This window comes from Haemaphysalis longicornis, unplaced genomic scaffold (assembly GCF_048455015.1).
Source record: "Haemaphysalis longicornis isolate Haplotype H1 unplaced genomic scaffold, Haemaphysalis longicornis Haplotype H1 scaffold_2, whole genome shotgun sequence".
In the NCBI taxonomy this organism is placed as follows: domain Eukaryota; kingdom Metazoa; phylum Arthropoda; class Arachnida; order Ixodida; family Ixodidae; genus Haemaphysalis; species Haemaphysalis longicornis.
Window position 1 is genome coordinate 283,399,385 of NW_027526295.1, and position 21,026 is coordinate 283,420,410.

General features: G+C 48.1%; 1 protein-coding gene across 1 annotated transcript; it reads right to left on the reverse strand.

Annotated features, from left to right (window-relative positions):
- Positions 1 to 16,184: 16,184 nt before the first annotated feature.
- On the reverse strand, positions 16,185 to 19,834 carry LOC144170770 (uncharacterized). The gene is made up of 3 exons (XM_077700758.1): positions 19,198 to 19,834; positions 17,912 to 18,143; positions 16,185 to 17,095 (listed from the first exon to the last, which is right to left on the reverse strand). The coding sequence occupies exons 1-3, from the start codon at positions 19,622 to 19,624 to the stop codon at positions 16,516 to 16,518; spliced, it is 1,239 nt and encodes a 412-aa protein (XP_077556884.1). The 5' UTR covers positions 19,625 to 19,834; the 3' UTR covers positions 16,185 to 16,515.
- Between the last annotated feature and the right edge of the window lie 1,192 nt (positions 19,835 to 21,026).

Sequence of the window (21,026 nt, forward strand, 5' to 3'; positions counted from 1 at the left end):
TGGAGATGCCGCCATTTTTTTGTGTCCTTTTTCTCGGGCGTTCTTTTCAAAAACAATCAAAGTTTTTGATTGATGATTGTAGGTTTTAACGCGCCGACGCAACGCAGGCGATGAGGCGCGCCGTAGTGGAGGGCTCCGGATTAATTTTGACCACCTGGGGATCTTTAACGTGCTCCGAAATCTCGTACACACGGGCGTTTTAGCTTTTCGCATCCATCAGAAAAGCGGCCGCCGCGGCCGGGAATCGAACCCGCGACCTCGTGCTCAGCAGCGCAACGCCTTAGCCACTGAGCCACCGCGGCGGGTCAAAGTTTTTGCAGAGTGCCCCTACCTTGTTAACAAAAACTTGAATTTATATTTGTAAACAACTTAAATCCCGGGGATATCCAGCCGCGCAGCCCAGCCATCCATGGAATTTTGAGGGCACAAAAGTTAACGCTAGAGAAAACCTTCCAGTGCCCAAACACCTTACCCATTCCTTTTTGAAGGGATGGATGAAGGGAAACCTCCCAAGGCACCATGGACACGGGCGCTGCAGAAATTTGCGCCGGGGCCAGAATCTGCAGACAGTCATTTTTGCGGAACTTCAATGATCCTGAAGACACATACAAAATCCCGCCTCACAGCGCTTCCTCGCAAGGGGGCAGTTATTAGCAGACATTATGCCGCAATAACCTGAATCAAGGAAACTGCGTGAAATGCGGTACAAAAGCGACAGCTGAACACGCCACTAGGACGCGCCACTTTTGCCAAAATCTTCCTTACTCATCCCGGGTTTCGCCAGTGCCATTCTGGCTTCGGGAGCGTCAAGAATGGCTTGATAGCCCTCGTCTCAAGCGGCGCGGGGCTGAGGAGACATCACGTGTAATCGTCGATTTCGTCTCGCATCCCCCTGAAGAAATCGCTTCGTCCCTGGACCAGTCTAACCCCGGTCAGATCTCTATTCTTAACCTTTCTTCCGCATGGCGTAAGACTACAACAAGGTCAAATATCCTTTTCAAATATACAGGCAAATAAATCTTAATTTACCTATACAGTGAGCTCCTCTTCCGGTTTAGGTCTGCCTGAACGTTTATTGTGCAATAAAAAAAATAAATAGAACGCCTTAACAGATGCTTCATGGAAGGGCAATTTGGACCGGCTTGTTATGATATTTCTCATTGAATATATAAGCAGCCCCGTCCAACGCACGAATATAAGCTCCTGTGGACGGAAATAAGGCTTCCGGAAAAAATTGACGCCAGAAGAACCACGCGAATAATTACGGAGAATGCTTAGAACTTTCTATGAATGTGAATACGAAAGCCTAGTTGAACCTCCTGCTGATCTGCTGCCGAGCCTCCTGTTGAACTTCGGGGCCGGTCCTGTCACTACTTGACCGGCCCCCTAACCAGCCTCCACCGAGGCTCCTTGCGCTCGCTCGACATCGCTGGGAGCCTCCTGTTTACCCCCGGAAGTACCTTAACCTCTAAAAGCGGGTCCCTGCTTCTGCGATCGGTCACCTTTTCTCAGAGCACTCCTCCACCTTCTCCCAGTGCTGCTGCTTCCCTTTCTCAAAGTGATAAGTGATCCCCGCTCGCGTTTCTATTTTTCGTAACCCAGTTTTCTTTACCCCACAAACCACGCGCGTCAAAGATTAATATCTCAGGTTTTCGGCTCAAGACGCAACCCCAAAAAACTTCACCACAGCAAGCATGCGCTGGTGCTAAATATGTGCACCACATTTAAAAAAAAAATTCCCCGCATTTCCCCGAGGGGAACAATGTGAAAGTGCGAATGCACGAGTTGAATTTGCGCGGTTCGGTAATGTTCGCGAAAGAGAGATCACACACACACACACACAACTACAAAGAAAGAAAGATGCATTTATTCACAGACACCTATTTGTGTTGTCGTTGTACTTGATTGCTAAAGCGGATCTCAGCTTTGAAATTTCGTGTCAGTACTCCTTTAAGCGGGTGCATTAGCCCTTCTCACGCCCGATTCCAGGCCAATCCCCCACGTGGGTATGTGCCATGTCAGCGGCCAGGCAGCGCGCGCCCATCTCCCCCCGTTGCTAGGGAAGACGAGGAGCGCGCGCACCCGCAGCTGTTGCTATGCGGACTACGGCGGCGGACGATTCAGGCTCGCTTAAGAAGTGCATTCGCACTTAAAACTACATGATGTGCACGTTTTCACAGAATTGTATAATAATCCGTCACCGGTTGTCTTCATTGTAATTTGTGTAGCCAGATTGCGGTATAAGCAGCCAAATACGTTGGGCTGTATCTTTTTTCCAGCAATTACCTGCCTTAACCTCGCCAAAAGTGGAGTTTTTTTTTCAGATGCAAGACGTACTGCGCTGTTTTCAGGATATTTTATTCGTGTTTCCGCAGCTCCCGCCACGGTGGCTCAGTGGCTGAGGCGTTTCGCTGCTGATCCAAAGGACGCGGGTTTGATTCCCGGCAGCGGCAGCCACCTTCCTGATAGAGACGAAACGCAAACACGCCCCTGTGTTCGAGATTTCGGCTCACGTGAACGATCCCATTGTTGTCAATATTAACCCGCAGTTCTCTACTACTACGACGCGCCCCGTGGCGTCGGCACGGTAAACCTGGTTCAATCAGTCAATCAGTGTATTCCATAGTTCTTTACCGGGCTTCTTGTTTTTGTCTTCATTTTTTACGACCGTGCATAATAAGAATATTTTTATTTATCTGCTTTGCATTGACAATACGTTTTATATTTTTTATTTTCCAAAATCGGGTTCGACCAATTGTCTCCGTTTACACTATTATAACAATCACATATGTTTATTCCGCCAATAAAGAACTTTTCTGCAAATGCAGGCTGTTGCACAGGTCGGCATGCTTTCGCAGTTTTTGTATTCGCGTTTCAAACTTTTGTGTCCAAGCTTTTCTTTTATTTTCCTTCGTTTGTTGTCAGCAGATATATATTTTGAGTTTGCCTGTTTTTTGTTTTATATTTTTTATTTTTGTATCTACTTGTATTTCAAAATTTCGTTCGACCACCACTTACGCTATTCTAAGGATTATACTATAAGCTTCCTCCGCCAATGATACAGTTTTTTTTTTTTTCGAACGGAGGGTGTTGTATTCGTGTTTCCAACTTCCTCTTCCGAGCTTTTTCATTTTACGGCGAGGCAGTATACCCCTAACCAGTCAAGGGAATTTTCGTGTCCGCGTCAGCAGAAAACTCCCCGGCTATTACTGGCTACTGCTTACACCCGGCTTACGCAAACTACTGGCACCGCCAGGGATCGAACCTAGGCCCGAAGACAAGAGGAGCGATTGCCCATCGTCTTGCCGACTAAGCTACGCCCACACGGGGAGACGGGGAGACAGACGGTGGTTTGGATTCAGCGTCTGGGCAAATGGAGGGCGTTTTAGGAGGCGACACATGAAACAAGAGCGAGGGGGAAGCAGTGAGAGAAATGTCACAATAGCCGCGCGTGCCGCCCTCCTCCTCAGCCTTCGTAGACGCTCCTCCATTTTATTTCTCCCGATGCTGCTGCGCCTGGGACGCCACCCCCGCGAATCCCACGTAACGGCTGGCAAAGTCTCTGGTTTCACTCTTTGTACAGCCACGTGTGTGAATTGAAGTGACGCCGCATGGCTAATCGTTGTGGGTGTTGTTTTCAGCTTCGCAGTCCGACCACCTCCACAGCATAGATTGGGGCAAATTTTTTCGCCTTCTTTTTTTTTTTTTGGATCAGCTGTATAGATGCGTATTTCATATTTTTCCCGTTGTTGTACAGTATTTATTTTTTATTTTTGTGTTTCAAAATACCGCTCGAACAATTATCTCCATTTACACGATTAGAACGATTTATTGTGTTGCTTCCACTAATTGTGTATTTATGTGCAAAGGTAGGGCCTTGCAGGGTTGGCTCGTTATTGCTATGTTTCATCCGCGTTTCCGATGTTCTTTTTTGGGCGCTTTTAATTTTAATCTTCGCTTTTTCGGGGAGCGGTGTATAAGGCGCATATTTTTTATTCAGTTAGTTATTTGAACAGTTTATTTTGCTATTTCTGTGTTCTTGGTCTATCAAAATTCCCTTCATCCAATTATCTTTCTTCACGCTATTATAACGTTTAAATGTGTCATTTGCGAAAATTACGCACTTTTGTGCAGGATGTCGAACGCATTTTTTTTAGGTTCGGATCGTATTCGGATTCAAGCCTTTCCGGATCAACTCCGGGTTCAGTACCGGAGCACTATTCAGTTTTTGTTCGCTTCGGTTCGAACCCGTTGAAATATGCGCAAACGGGTTGGGAAAAAATCAGAAGTTTTTGTGATTATTTTTTTTCTGTGCTGCGTTTTCTTTTCTTAGTCACGTAGCCATAGAAACAAATTCATAATGTAGGTTTCCTTTTGCAAATGTTTTCAATTGGCCAACCTAACTGTACAACCCACTGCAAAATGTTTTCCATGGAAAGTCACCGATTACAACATTAACTAAAGCTAATAAAATATACCCAGGGACACTTACATCTACGTATGTTTGTGAATGTGAAAGGATTACAATTTATTGCCACTAGTTTATTTTTTATAATTTGGTTTAGTTCGTTTATATAATAGATCTTAATTTTATTCTTTCTCATAAATCCGCTGGTCCATACCCCGCAATTGTTTTCTTGAGGAAACAAAGAAATGGCTGACAATTACAATACTCCCTAGAGTCCCTACTACTAAGAAGCACGCAGGTAACCCTACGACGGCTACACGGACGCCGCACGCTACACCCGCAAACCCGCCCACGCACTTCTTTAAACACCGCTGAGGAAATTGCCATCGCCCTAGCAACCACAACAAACAGCGAATGCATCATAGTCATTACAGACTCGCAAGTAGCATTCCGAAATACCAGTTCGGCCGCATATCACCCTTCGCCCAAAAGATCCATAATACCAACCCGCTGCTGCCCGAAATCTATATCGTTTGGGCACCTGGACACGAGTCCGTCGACGGAAATAACGCGGCACACGCCGCTGCCCTAGTACACACCCTCCAGGCTATTTCCTAAGAGAGCAAAGACACGGAGAAGACCCCCTACACACTCAATGGTACGTGGACACCCTCTCGCACTTCAGACACGAGCGCCAACGGTTCCCTCCACCCAACTCCCATCTTTCCCGAGCCGAAGCGACGCCACTCCGACGGCTACAGGCCAACTCCTAGACCCCCCCCCCCCCCCCCCCCACCATGTCTACTATACCCACTATCATAGTACCTGCTACTTTTGCTTCCAGCCGGGCACCCTGTTCCATCTGGTCTGGGAATGCCAACAATCCCCATCCCTCACACCCGATCCCCGTCCCACTACGAGCAGTGGGTGGACCGGCTGGCCAGCTCGGGCCTCTGGACCCAGCGCATGCTGATTGAGAGAACACGAGCAGCCAGCAAGGAACAGGGCATCCCAGACTAGCGGACGCCCCTCACAGGGGCTTTCACCATCCTGCACCATTAGGCTCGAAATTAAAGATGTTTCTTCCCTCTATCTACCCCTAATGCAAACCTTGAGCATCTTCGCAGGAAGATATCGCGTCAACCGCGAACGAACTATGGCACGCGCTATGCACTGCGAAGCACGTCTCCTGCGGCCTCGCATATCACTCTCCCTCTCACACTTTCGTCATACTTTCATCCTCCGCTTTCCTAATCGTTCTATCTTCGTTGGCGTCTTCGTTATATCCGTTACAACGAGGCCGACGGTGAGGGATTACGCGAGAAGACAGGAGCGGGCGCTTAAGAGCTGCGCTCTAAAAGATGGCTGTACGTAGCGGCCGCGGTGCCGCCTTGTGATCCACACTCCTCGCCGACAAGTGATGGGCCGTACCTCGTCTCTAACTAATGCATCCTCGCCTCAGCCATCTAGCAACACGGCATGTAGCTTCCCGCCAGTGGGCAGAGCTCCGGTGACGCCGACGTCTCCCTCCCCGCCTCATCCCTTGTGGCATCCTCGCCTGAATCTTCTGGTAATGGGCAGCCTCCCTGAAGGCTGCACACTGCCCCGCCGTCAACAAAACTGACGACCCGGCCGTCCACCATCGTTTTTTTAATACCATCAAGTGTCGCCGTGGTACGGCTTTGCGAATACTCCCCCCCACCCCCTTCACGCTAGCTCATGACGGGCCGCCCCTTGTATCCAAACCACGCATCCTCACCGGAACCCTCTGGCTTGAAGCAAGCAGACAGAGAGGTAATTTCTGGCAATGAGGCAGCCTCCTTGTAGGACACGCAAGTTCTGTGGGTGGCAGAGAGCCTGCTCACCCGCAATCTTTTTTGGTGCCATCAAAGGTCTACGGACGCACGCGCTCACACACACACGTATTTTAGAAGTAACGAGGAAAAATGCGCAATGAAAACAATTGGTTGGTCTGCTACGCTTTTCATGTACCTATAGTTTCAACGGCGCTATAGCTTTAACACGAGGTCATTAGCAGTACTACAAGTCATAAAGTGTCCTGCATCGGCATCAGCCTCCACTGTCAAGCGTGGCAGGTAGCGTTAAGAGCAATTTCATTCTGCCTGCCTTGCATGTGCTGACATACCGGCTAGACGGAAGGAACGGCTCGCTGACTCACTGTATATAGGGAAACACCAGCGGCAGCAACTTGCTAATGGCACTTCAGCGACAGGTGACAGCGACTGGGTTCTATTAATGACAGTAGCTTATTGAAGTCACAAGCAGCGGTAATGGTCGCTGGTGGTCCAAGGCTGCAGAGCAGTAGCACTAAGGAAAAAACGGTATTGAAGAATGCCACCGGATGTCTTTCGCACAAAATCAGTGGATCGCTCCTAATTCTTTTCTTTAAGTTTTGTTGCTTCCTGCAGACGTATATCATATGTACAGTAAAACCCGGTTAATTCGAATTTCACAGGACCAGAGAGAATGCCCGAATTAACCGAGTGACCTAATTATCGCAAGTACGGTCATGCTTTTATGTTCTCAAAAACGCGTCCAATATTACCAAACTTTTATTTTATTTTAAAGGCAGTGACTGTCATTTGCTGACATTTTAACCCAAAAGTGTTTGACAAAAAAGGAGAATAAAAACAAAGACAAATACTTTGTCACCTGGTTTGTCGGCTAGACTTACGTCTTCAACGATGGGCACTCTGCCTTTCGCTTGGTTGTGAACCAGTGCCAAGCGCCTTGGTTTTGGGCCTCCGAGATGCACGTTCGTATCCCTGTTCCAATCTCGAAGTTTTTGAGGTGCGCCTTTGATTTTTTCTGCGAATGAAAATTCACTGAAGCACGGCCGCGGCAAAACGCGCTGCTGTTTCCTCACCTGAACTCTGTGGGGAGTCTAACTTAGCCGAATTGTTGCCGAATGTGTTCAAAATAATGAGTTTCCAGCAATATAACAATGCAGAATTTGGACAAGACCAGACGGCGAGTTCGAATTGTTCGAAATTCCGAATTAACGGGGGCCGAATTACCGGGGTTTTACTTCGTATTTTTTGAAACCATTGGATGATTATAAAATATGCACCAGGCAATAATTCATTAACATCAGTGCGAGAGCTTAATCTTACCCTAGGTACAACATAACAGCGCAATACGTGCACCAAAGGCGACGTTTTATAGAATTAAGCTGATTGTCACATAAATACTTTCCTCCTGCTTTGTTCGCAACTACGCTTCCTTATTGGTCAAAAGGGAGAGCCTTTAAACATTTCTAAATCCCAAAAAACCCAAAAATATCGAGGTCGGCCAGACGAACTAATCTACCTTTACCGGTCCGCTTATTCCTCTAATCCAAATTAGTCAACACGCTAATCCCACTAATTCACATTACCTCACGTGCTCATCTCACTAATACACCCTTGTATACCGGCTGATCCAGATGAATTGACTTGAACTCACGCGCCCCTAAATTTTAAGGTTGAGCATATTCAAGACGATATGAAAATGATCTCGCATCTACTTAAAAGGTAGAGTTGCAAAGGCCCAAAGAACTTTTTCAACACCTCATGCTCTCAAGAGATGTAAACAAGGGACAGAATTTTTCTCTACAAGAAAAGTGCCGGACACATAAAGGACTCTGAGGGTTTGTGTCTCAGTGCTGTTTGTATATAACTGCCTATTCAAACTAGAAGTCGAAGATATACATTTATTGTTGTTGATGTCCCTGAAGGCCTTCACAAGGGAGGCGCGGACGCATTCAAATTACAAATGCATTAAAACTTTACTCAATATTAAACACTATTAAAAGAGAAACCATGAAGAATGAGCCATGATATGTTGCCTCGCAATATCCGTCCTAACTTAACTTATTCTCAATGCAAAAGAAAATAAGGGAGATCGACAGCATCTAACGCAAAGTGATAGTATACGCCAACAATTTTACATTAAATTGAGGATAAGAAGGGGAAGTGAACCTGATGGCCGTGTTGTGGAGCTACAGAGTATTCATAACATTTGGTCGTGCTGTCCGGCGAGTTGTGAAAATATCTTCAGACCCAAGGTAGAGCACCATAATCAACAGCTAGAAATTGCAGTTTTGAGCCTTTGGAACCGGTTCGGAACAGTTTCTTCGGTTCGTTCCGGTTCGGGTTCAGTTCCAAAACGGCGAAAAAATACGGGTTCGGTTCGGTTCCCGTTCTGTAGAAAAATTCCGGTTCGGTTCCCGTTTCCGGACAAGTTCCGGTTCAGGTACGACACCCTGCTTTTGTCCAAATGCAGGGCGTTACACGGTTGGCCCGTTCCCGCTATTTCTTTATTTGTGTTTATACATCCCCTTCAGAGTTTTTAAAATTTTATTTCTGTATTATTTGGTAATTTTTTAGGGTGGTTCATAAATAAAATGGATATTTTATTTCATTAGGTCGTTTTCGTATTTTATTTATTTATTATTTTTTGCATTTTGTAATTGCCTAAAATATATTTTGATCAGTTTTTTCAATTCATGCAGTTATGATGACTAAACATGCAACCCTCGGGAATTATTCATTTCTATTCGACTGGAGGGCCTTAAACCCTCTTGCTCTCGGAGTATTGGATACTGAGCAAAGAATAGAAGGCTTTTAAAGAGGCTTGAGTTTGCTTTGCCTCTAAACACTGGTGTCCCTCAGGCAAAGCACGCTTTACAGACGCCAATACAAAGCCAGTCGTCAAAGGGAAGGCAACAGAGACGGATCATTCTTGGTCTGCTTAAGCACAAAGATTTTCTCCACCCGTCCGTCCGTCCATCCGTCCGTCCGTCCGTCTGTCCGTCCGTCCGCCCTTCTGTCTGTATGTTCGTCTGCCCAAAACTAATGTATACGTCATGCATGTACAGTGTTCAGCGCAATGGAGATCTGACGTATGCAGTCAAACCTCGATATATCGAACACGGGTATATCGAATTATTGTCTATATCGAACACTTTCTATATCACGCGGAAAATCACATGCATTTTTAATTTTTTATTTCGAACTGGGACGGACTACTCAGCCACCCCAGACTGCCCAGACCGCTCGCGCTCTGTTGACAGGCGGCGAGCTATCCCGCAGTACCCTGGAGGGTAGCGGTGGCGTGATGGACGTTCCCGACTGCTGCGCATAGGTTGCACCGAAGCAGAATTGGACGGTGCAAAAAAAATCGCGCCAATCCACCCCGTGAATGTGGTTGGAAAGCAAAGCTGTAAACGGCACCCATAACGATTACTCATGCGACGTCACTTAAAATCACTCACATCGCTCTACAAATAGTAAAACCAGAGAGAAGTGAAATGCACTTAACCACACCATTTATTACTTCAAAGAGATATTCTTGGTAAGGCTAAATCAATGCATGATGCATGAACGGTGTTTGGTTGAGTTGTATTGGTGCAGCGAGAGTGGAAACTTTTTTTTATAAAATCAAAGTAAGCTCCAACCCGGTGTTAGACGATCTTACTTCTCCGTCTCTGCGCCTGTTCACATTTCTTCTGTTCACATTTCTGAACGGCCCAGAGTGCAGCCTTGGGGAGTGATTCCTTCTTCTGTGGGGCCCATGTGCAGTCCGCGCGGCCTGTGTTCTGTCCACCCGCTGAAGCTGGGTAGGTAGGAGAGGGCCTGGACAGCAGCATCTCCCGTTGCTAGTTGGGTAGTTGACGGAAAGAGAGGAGGGTGCTCAGGGCTAAAGTCGCACACCCCGATTACGGGGCGGAGTATTCCTACTTCTGAGAAATATTTACATTCAGCGTCATAGCGATTCGGATGCATTACGTGAAGACGCGTAGGCTGTAGGAAGGAGCCCGGATTTTATGAGCCGTAGGGTAGTTTGTTGTTCTCTGAAAAGGTCACCGCTCTGAGGCGGTGTCCAGATGAGCTGAATGTAACCGTTTGGGGAGTGGTTTTTTAGCACGCACAGTGCAGGTCAGGAGACCCAACCCGACTGGTAATTTCAGTAGGCTTGCTGGGAATCGGTGACTACCCTCCGAACCCCTGGTTGAGTGAGAGCCAAGGTGATGGCTGCTCTTCTGCAGCTGTCATTTGTTGGGTCCTAAGCGAGGTACACGCAAGGAGGTTGGTTCTGGAGGTAGTCACGATGATGGCGTGTTGCTGCCTTCGATGTTAGGAGAAGTCTGAGTAGATAACTGCATGAGCCCCACCGAGGGTGGTGTTTAGCGCTTGAGCCCCTGCTTTTCGTTGACCCTCGTCATGTGAGGGGTTCATATTTCTAAGCAAAGGGAGCATCTTTAGTTTTAGTCGCCAAGAGTCTGGGAGTACATCAAGCGGAGTGACATTCTGGGCTGCCCAGCCAATCTGGTGAAGCATGCGGTTACCCACCGCAGTTCTGAGTCGCACCTTCTGGTTAGAAAGATGGCCTTCTATCAGCTCTTCCACCGTGTTGTGGAGCCCGTGCTAAGCAGCCTCAGTGTGGACGCACTCATGAGAAGACCAATGGCCTGCTCAACCGCCTTTCTAATAATTATATAAAGCATCTCTATGTCTTCCTCGTCGAGAAGATAGGGGTTTGTCGTAAGTAACTCTCGAGAGGACAAAAGCTTCAATTAATCGAAAGGTACCAGATTCTTTTAGGCATCCCTTCTTGGTGGCAACTCGCCTGATCATGTGTATGATTAGATTAATGCTGTTTTTGAGGCGCTGCAAGGAGACGTCACTCCTGGTGTTGGACTGGAAATGTAGGCCCAGGATCTTGATGCTGAGGTTTGGAGTGATGGCCTGGTCATCAAGGAGTATTTGAATGTATTCCTTGATTTAACGTGAGGGCGGACGACAAGGAGCTAGGATTTTTTACGTGAACACTAAAGGCCACAGGCTTTATAGCACATTGGTGGACTAGAAGTGAGATGCCATGCATTGGTGTGAGCTTCCTTTAATTTTTGTAACTCTTAGCACATGAGCAAGGTACGCACAGGGCCGCTAGATGGGCGTGAGTGTTCGTGTGACGCTTTCACGTGGCATTCAGCGAGAAGGCAGGCGTAAACCCGTAGATGTGCTTGGTGAGTACACCATTTGTCTTCCCGTATTCGCGTGGGCTCATAGCTGAATCACTTGGCAAACGATTCAGCTATGAGCCCACGCGAATACGGGAAGACAAAGGGTGTACTCACCAAGTGAGATTAGGCAGGGTTTTGCCTGAGTTGTCCGTTACGACATTGTGTATGCCAGGTGGTATCCGTGGCTATCTAAAAGAAGTTGTGGACTCGTTACGTTTTCTATGCACACGGTTTTCGTTAGAGTATTTGAGCGCAGTGTCTAGGAAGAGACTTTATAACGATCTCTGCGACACTGTTTTTCCCGTTCCTATGTACAGAATTGCTCACTCGGCTGGCACGGGTCGAGATGTGTTACAACGGGTTAAAAGAATGCCAGTTGCGCCGGGATGTAAAACATTTTTCTTTCAACTACACACCGGGACACTCCTTGTGAAAACATGGATGCAAGAAAAAGGCCTTTTTATGCCGTGGGGTGAACAGTGTTGGTTATGCAACAAACCAGAAACCATTGAACATGTTTTCATTGACTGTTGGGACGGGGTCTTCTTCTGGGATGTGCTGCAACGTACGCTGAAAAAAGATCTGCCAATCGATGCCCATGGTATTCGGTATTTGTCCGTTGAACCTGATGATGATGGCGTCCCTCTAGATCTAGTAATGTTACTAAGTCTGCACAGTATATGGAGATGCCGAATGGCAGTCCGCCACTCGGACATTGATGCGCGGCCAGTAAATGAGTATTTCTGAGAGGCCATATTCTCTTTTCTTGAAGTTCAAAAGGCACGCCAATGTGTTCCAGACTGGTTGTCACAATGGAGGAGTTAACAAAAATGAAACTTGAATATTTTAGTAGTCAGCACTGTACCCTAGAGTGGAACAGTGATTTTATGTCTTAGTGTAATGGGTTTGTTTTGTTGTTGTGTATTATGTTTGTAACAGCGGTGTTTGTCTGGAAATAAAGAAAAAAAAGCTCATAGCTGAATCGGTAAGACAACGTGCTCTCGCTTTGTTAGTCTATTAGTTCCGGGTTCGATTCCCGGCGGTGCCAGTAAATTCTTTTATTTGTTCGCTGGAGTTTTCTGGTGACACCAACGGTCGCGAAATAACCCTTGGGGGGTAGAGGTAGAAAGCTTTGCTTTAAAAAGAATGCGAACTTGAAGAAACCTGGGGCCAGCTGGAGCGCTTTGTTGGTGCTGAGCCACGAAGCATGAGCATTGATGGCTTTGTTGGCGGTGACGACAGCACCGGAACGACGGCGGAGTTGACGGATGTGGAGATCCTAGCGGAGGTTACTACTGAGCGCACAAACGAAGACGCTGCCGAGGTTGTACCCGCAAGCGCTGATAGTGCCCCGCTCCCGACTTTGACCGAGGCTTCAGCGGTTTTGGCCCTACCGCACCGCTACTGCAACGCTATAGAAGGCACCGGCCTGTCGCTTGTGGAACGTTTGGACTACGTTGAGGAAGTCATGTATAACACGCCAGGCTAACCTGCTGCAGTACTTTAAGCCAAAAGAATAAATACTTTGAAGCACCAAGTGAGTATTTACTGCACAATTCGTTCATTTATTGATTTGCACCAGTTTACGACGAGTTTTTTACGTCATTTTATATATCGAATTCTGGTTATATAGAACTATTTCGCTGGCACCGCGCTGTTCGATACATCGAGGTTTCACTGTATGAAGCAAAATAAAACTGCATGATCCAAAATTACCAGTGTTCTTTATGAGTGAGTGAGGGAGGGACAATGCAAAAAATCCTGCACCTGCTTGAGTGTTCAACACGTTGGAGGAACCAGCTTAACCATATTCACCTGATACCTTCTATTGTTTCAGCGAGGTAGATGGTTCATTCACGCGTACAACATATGTTTAAATTGGAATAGGGCGCCTCATGACGTTCACCTAATTTAAACCGCTTCATTTTGTATACGAATGTTTGGCAGAAGGAACGAATCACGCGATGCACTTCAAATTTATGCAATATCGAAGAACTCGGTGATCTTTGCATTGCCAATTTAGTCTTTATACCTGTAGGAGAACTTGACTTATAGGAGAACGTGTAGGAAAACAAAAATGAATTACTTTTGGATGACCACACTGCACTCACAGCCATTGCCCCTGTCATGACGTTGATCAAGCTGCAGAAAGTGAGCCCACTGGGACAAGCTAGTCGAACAGTACTTCAAACATGAAACTGTTCGCTGAGGTACCCATGGTCAGACCTACCCCCATTCCGATTCAGAGCGGCTCTACTTTCGTAAGCGCCACACATAAATGACTCGAGATAAAAGGACAAAATGGAGCATCAACAACACAGAGGTACAATGTTGACTTCATATAGGAAAACTGCACGGTGGTCTAATGTATAGGAATTGGACTACAAACATTGCCCCCCTTAATACAACGATGTCAATTTTCTATCTGTGTTTATACTTACTGACAAGGACGAAATCGATAGCTATTATTCTGGCAACCGGCGGCTACAGGGCCTCTAAAGCATGTGTGGTTGCATTGTTAGATGGCAACAGGCTTTGTAGGCGTATTTATTGCCGGCGGCGCGATAACATCGCGTAGTTCATTTCCGGTGGATACGTAACAAACCTGTGTTCCGTTCCGTTTGGCGAGCTACATCTGTGCGATTAGGTTGCTTCATCAACACGGGGAAGCACTTATAATGCTTGCGAGAAAGCTCTAATGCCATTGATCGCATGCGGGGGCACTTATGAATGTGATGATCGAGCTGAGAAGCACCAAAAATGGATCTCTGTGGCGTTTTGCGCCATTTCGCTTTTCGATCCCTTTGTTATTAACGTTCTGTGAAATTTCGCGGTGTGTTTAACAACTGGCAAAGAAAATGAAGTTAACTGTGTCTATAGCTAAAAGCTTTCTTTAGAAGATAAACCAAAAAAAATTCTCGGAAAGTAAAGTCTGCGTAAGTGCTGTGAAGGCGAAATTATCATGAAAGACATCTTTAGAGCTACACCTTGTTTGAATCTCTTTCTTTGCATCATTCTCTTCATTTTTTGACGCGGAATACTCCGCAGCTTCATATAGCATACGGCAACTTCCCCACAGTCTGAGCTCCCTCCGCGTGCGCACGTTCTACGCACGTGCCGACACGTGCAATTGTCCCGGTACCCGCGTCACGCTTATTGTTGTTCCATTCTAGCATGGTGCCGAATTAGCGCTGTGGTTAGCGCTGTCGTTAGCGCATCTGAATACTGCTTGGCAGACCCTGGCTCAAATCTCACATGAACCCAATTTATTTTCTCTTTACAGGAGCGACGATATTTGTGTTCACGCCGATGACGAAGACTACGGTCACATTTCGAGTTTGATGTGACACCCAAGATTTTCGCCTTTATAGAGTTGGCAGTCACTCAGCCAACGAAAAATCTGTCAGATGCGAGATCCTCTCTCTTTTAAATTTACCGTATTTTATTAACTTTCTCTTCGTCAAAAAAAAAATGGCTATACGCACATGTTCTTCGTTTAGTACCGAGCAGAGGTCGGGGTTATGTATGACTGAAACCACGCTTATTACAGTGCTTGCATGATTCTCCCGCAGACGTTCGCTGCTCCCGCAGAAAGGGTGCTCGGGGTCCCGGAGTGGGGTCATTGATGATTGGGTTTTTTTTTGTAATTGTTGTCGTTTTTGTAAACGAGCGAAGCCATTGCAATAGTTAAGTGGGAAAAGTAAACCTAAATTTTCAAAATTTGGGTGGGAACAAATTGGCACTTTAATCATTTTCTTTTTTTTTGGGGAGGGGGGGAGGCTATTGTGGGTTTACTTCAAGACCTTATTTTCGGCTTTCCTTGCAGAACGGCACGAAACTGGTATAAATTTGCGTATAGTTTTGTGCGGATCCATAGGATAACAGTTTCCCTGTACCAAAAAAAGGCTTGTGAACAGGAATCGAGCCTTTGACGTAAACGGGCTGGAGAGCAAGAATAAAGTCACCGGAGAAGCTAAATATCCAGCTGTTCAGAAACCGTTTTTGGTACAATGCGAGAAGAAACCATCAAATAATAGAGTTAGTTCGTGATGTCTAGTAATTAGTTTTTAGAACGGGGAACAACACAAAACATGGAGAGGGAGAGACATGACCGAACACTTCACCCGTATGATGTGAAGATCAAACGAGACGCAGTCCCTTACTAAGGTTTTCCCGCAATAGCGAAACACAGCGTGCTCTGTGAAGTACAACTTTTTGTCTACCTCCGGGAAACAGGTTGTCTGGTCTAGCGTGAAGGTTTAGCTTGATCGGCCAGAGCTGATTACTATACTCGCAGTCATGTACTTTTTAAGCAAAGTTATAAAGCACATTTAGGACGGGGTAATGTATGTGGACGACGTCAAGTATACAAGAGCACGCCTTGATGGCTCATTGTTCCAGTGAAATAGTAATTTATCAGAGGACGGAGTACTAAGGACGCTTAACGCCATAGCTTTGTTATCGGTAAGATAATTTTTTTACTCACCATACAGCAAAAACCTATCAATAAACCCTGCAAAAAATATGGTTTTACAGCGAAGCGGTATATCTTGGTTTCCGCATATAGCGTGGACAGATAAATTGGCGCAGGATGAACGATTTTCACCTCCAGAGGCAGTGTTTTTGTGTCGTTTTCTTTAAGGGGTCTTGGAGCACGGCCACTCGAACTCGTTACTCGGTTTTCCTAAAGGGCTAGATCGAGGGGTCGTTGCCTGGAGTGACGTTTGGGCCGGTGGCTCTGCTGTATCAGCGCGCGCACACTACTTCTCGGCCTTTGATGTGAGAACATTGAGAAGGGAGAGGGAGAAGCGTGCGCACCCCTAGGAATCACGCTATTACCGATTGATAACCATCCTCTGTAGTAGCACAGGCGCGCGCAGCGCAGCAGCATGGACGATGGTCGGGCAGTCAACGACGACGTTTATTGCCAGAACGGTGATTATATACGTTGCCATCAAGAGAGGGTAAAGGGAGGAGGAGAGAGGGAGAATCAAGGCGCACAGGGCCGAAAAGAAAAGGTGCGCGCGCAGCTGGTTTTGCTGGCCCAAACAAAACGAACGAATACAACATTTCTTTCCTCTTAAAAGTGGAACCGTTGTACCGGTTTCCTAACTCTTGTCGATCGCCTCAGAGTGGGCTGATGTGGGACCGCCTCAGGAGGGTGCTCGGCCGTGACGACTGGAGGTTCCGTAGCAGCTGGTGTGGGAAACCCACTCAGACCATCCGGTGACGGTAGCTCTGTGCTTCGCTCTTGCTCCTTCCGCCTGGGCGTGCGTTGCAAAGCAGGAGACGGGACCGGAGTAGTCACGCTGTCAGGTTCACCTTCAGCCTCCGCGCCTTCAGTCGCCCCCGTAGATGTAGACTCCGGCGTCGATTCGCGACGGCGGTGGACTTGGTCGATATGACGCTGCACTACCCCCGTTGGAGTGTCCACTGCTATCATTCTCGCCCCCGAAGCAGATTTTACAAGTCCAGGCGTCCATCTTTTGCCGACACCGTAGTTCCACACGTAGACGCTGCTGCCTGGTGAGATGGTCCAGTCGTCAGCGCCCGGCGACAAGTTCTCATTCTTGGGCGGCAGGCATGTGTCAAGACGGGAACAAAGCTGGTAGCCGAGAAGCATTTCCGAGGGTGACTTTCCTTCCTTCTGCGCGGTCCTCCTGTAATGGAATAACAGGCGCATGAGGTTATCTTCCAGTGGGCCATCTTGCATTTTCCGCAAGCCGTCTTTAATGGTTCGCACTGCTCTTTCCGCTGCTCCGTTTGACTGAGGATGGAAAGGCGCTGTACGCAGGTGCACAATATTGTTTCTTGCTACAAACGTGGCGAACTCCTGACTCGTGAATTGCGTGCCATTATCGGACACGATTGTGCGTGGCACACCGAACCGACAAAACATACTTCTTAAGCACCGAATGGTACCCGCTGTGTTCGCATGCCTCATGGGTACTGCTTCAATCCACTTCGTATGAGCATCTACCACCACAAGTATCATCTTGCCGGCTCACGGGCCCGCAAAATCGATGTGGATCCGGGACCACCTCTCGGCAGTTTTCGGCCAACTTACCGGTGGTGCTGGCGCAGGCATGGGCAGGTTTTCTACACAGCTTACACTCTGCGCCGACAATTCCTGAATCTCCCTGTCCATGCCCGGCCACCAGAACAGTGACCGCGCCACCGCTTTCATTGACGAGGAGCCCTGGTGTGTTTCATGTAGAAGCTGCAACATCCTTTCCTGCGCCTTCCGTGGTATGACGACTCTGTTGCCCCAATAGATTAGCCGGTGAGCCATCGACAACTCCATTTTTCGATCAAGAAACGGCAACAAGTCGGGCGCCATTCAACTTGTGGTTCGAGGCCAGCCATGCAAGATGTATTCCGCGACACGGGCTAACAACGTGTCCTTGGCAGTGAGCTCCTGCAACTCGTGCGTCGTCATTATACCTTCGTCAAGGGCTTCCAACGACAGTACGTACTCGGGAGGGTCCCCCTCAGCTACCGGTTCCGCTGCCGTCGGGGCTGGTAGTCGGCTGAGGGCATCTGCTGTCAGTAGTTGTTTCCCCGGAACGTACTGTAGCTTGTACTGGTAGCCTCCCAGGAACAGTGCCCATCGTTGAATGCGCGCGGCGGCCATCGGCGGCGTTGGGCGGTCAGGCTTGAGCAGTCCCAGCAGTGGCTGATGGTCGGTTACCAGAGTTAATTGCCGACCTAGGAGATAGTCACGGAAACGAGAAACGCCAAAAATCAGTGCCAATGCTTCTCGCTCCAGCTGAGAGTAGTTTCGCTCCGCTTTTGTTAACGTTCTGGAACGAAACCCAATTGGTCTGTGCTCATTTCCCTCCGAGGGAAACAGAACAGCACCCATACCGTACGAGGAGGCGTCACATTCTAGCTTCAGTTCCTTGTTGGGATCAAAATGAACGAGAAGTTGCACATTCTTCAAAATTTCTTTCGCTTTTTCAAACGCTGTCTGCTGCGGTTTCCGCCATTCCCAACGGGCTCGTTTTTCCGTGAGCTGATACAAGGGGCTGAGCACAGTAGACATATTGGGCAGGAAACTGGCGTAGAAAGTGAGCATGCCAAGGAACGAGCGCAATTCGTGGGCGCGGGGCTTGCATGATGACGTCTACGTTCTTTTCAATGGGGTGGAGGCCTTGCCGATCTATACGATGGCCAAGGTAAGTTACGGAAGGCTGCCGAAACTTGCATTTTCCAATCCTAAGTTTAACGCCGTGCTCTCGGAATCGCTCCAACACACTCTTGAGCTGCTCCCCGTTATCACTCTTGCCTTCTGACACTAGCACGTCGTGAAGGTAGGCTTGAACACCCGGCAGCCCGCCGAGTACTGCATCAATCTTTCTTTGAAAAATAGCCGGTGCGGAAACTATTCCAAACGGAAGTCTGTTATACCGGAAAAGCCCGCGGTGTGTGTTAATGACACACAGCCCGCTGGACGCTTCGTCATGGGGCACTTGATTGTATGCATCTTTTAAATCCAAGATGCTGAAATATTCGCCTCCGTTTAAGCTTGCGAACATGTCCTCTATCAAAGGAAGAGGGTAATGCTCCACCTCAGATGCCGGGTTGATGGTGACTTTAAAATCACCGCATATCCCCACGCTTCCGTCCTTTTTCAAAACGACCACGATAGGCGTAGCCCATTCTGCATGTTGCACAGGCGATACAACACCTAGTGACACCAGCCGATCAATTTCACGAGAGACCTTATCGCGTAGGGCGTAAGGAAGAGATCTGGGCTTACAGAATTTTGGTGACGCCGTCTCCTTGAGTTTCAGGCTGGCTGGTGGACCTTTGATAAGTCCAAGGTCTGTTGAGAAAACATCCTCGAACTCGCCGAGCAGTCGGTTCAGCATATTGTCGCCTGGCTCGGCACTTGTTGTAAGGTCCGGCGCGGTCAGGTCTCCAATCGGAACGCCCGCCTTGTCAAGCAAAGCGATGAGATCGCGGCCACATAGGCTGGGTCCTGCACAGTCAAGCACGATCAGCGGACAAGGCACAGATACATTTTTGTACCTCACTGGAAGTGCGAGTTCACCCAACACCGGAAGCTGTCCCGCGTAACACGAGAGCTTGATTCGTGGTGGTTGTAAGCGCGGCCACTGTGCGTGGTGTCGATCGTACATTTGGCGCGATACGACGCACACCGGGGAACCAGTATCCACTTCCATGGCCAGTTCTACGTCGCCCCATCGAAACGTGCGGCGTATGGGTGGTTCCAAACCGTTTTTCTTCCCGAAATCAACGTCCACACGTGTGCGCTATCCATGTCGTCGTTGCTAGACGCGCTTTCAACTGTCAGTGCCTTTACACTCGCTGCCCCTCTTTCAACCCTTGCATCAGTTGAAGCACTGCAGCCTTTCTTTGCCAAATGACTGCGTCGCCAACAGCGATAGCAGCGTGCGTTAGCCCAGCGGCAGGCGTTATCGTCGTGCTTCGTGCTTCCACATCGGCCGCAGTCATGCGACGCGCCTTGTGTACGGTAACCTCGAGAGGGTGAGCGATGATGGGCTTGCATTTTTAGCACAGTCGGTGGTTCTGCACTCATATCTTTCGCATCGCTGTCGGTTGCCTCGGCTGCAATGGTCATTGTTTCAGCCTCCTCGAGGGTTAAATCTTTCTTTGCCAGTAACTGCTTGCGCAAGTTAGTTGAGCGTACGCCGCAAACAATCCGGTCCCTTAACATCCGGTCTAGCGCACTTCCAAAGTTGCAATTGTCTGCTATGCGCCGTATTTCGACTAGGAATGTGTGCACTGACTCTCCTTCTTGTTGGAACCTGGTGAAAAACTTGTAGCTTTCTGCTATCTGGTGACGCTAGGGATCGTAGTAGTCATTTAAGGCTGCGACCGCTTCGGCGTAAGTAAGGGAATTCGGCATCCGAGGTGCAATTAGCCCCGCTAGAACTTGCACAGTCTGCGTGTTGAGTGCTGCCTCCAGAAGTGCTCTCTGCCTTTTGGAGTCAGTAATAGTGTTGTGTTCTTGACTAGACGGAGGCAGTAGTCAACCGGGACGAGCAGACCATGTTAATTGGTCACCAGATGTTAGTCGAAGAACGCAGAGGATTAGGCGCGGCTGCTTATAAGCGATAGCCGCAGCAGAGAACAGGGCAGATAGTGGCACTCCCTGAGCGGGCGCATGCGCAAGGACACGGTTCAAATGACACAACAAATAGCATTTGCTTCAAAATACGCTTCAGCCCGAATAAGGTACGCTTTCTACTTATCTCTTGTGTCGTCGAAGACCGGGAGCTGTAGGCTGGTCATGGTCGTCGGTGCTTGTTGCGGCAGGCCGTGGGCTTCAACTTTCAGGGCAGCATGGGCGGTTTCCGGGCTCGTCGCCACTGTAGGCACAGGCTGAGGCACTTAAATATTTTATGTTCTTTTTAACTTGCCTCACAATAACCATGTACCATGTAGTAACACAGGCGAGCGCAGCGCAGCAGCATGGACGATGGTCGGGCAGTCAACGGCGACGTTTATTGCCAGAACGGTGATTATATACGTTGCCATCAAGAGAGGGTAAAGGGAGGGGCAGAGAGGGAGAATCAAGGCGCACAGGGCCGAAAAGAAAAG

Bases quoted from the DNA above. Each gene is read 5' to 3' on its own strand.
- LOC144170770 (XM_077700758.1), bottom strand. From the start codon at position 19,624: ATGGAAGTGGATACTGGTTCCCCGGTGTGCGTCGTATCGCGCCAAATG. The intron at 18,144-19,197 runs GTAAGCCCAGAT...ACTATCTCCTAG, and splicing joins GACGGCGTCACCAAAATTCT to GTCGGCAATTAACTCTGGTA. The intron at 17,096-17,911 runs GTACGTACTGTC...ATTCCATTACAG, and splicing joins GCTGAGGGGGACCCTCCCGA to GAGGACCGCGCAGAAGGAAG.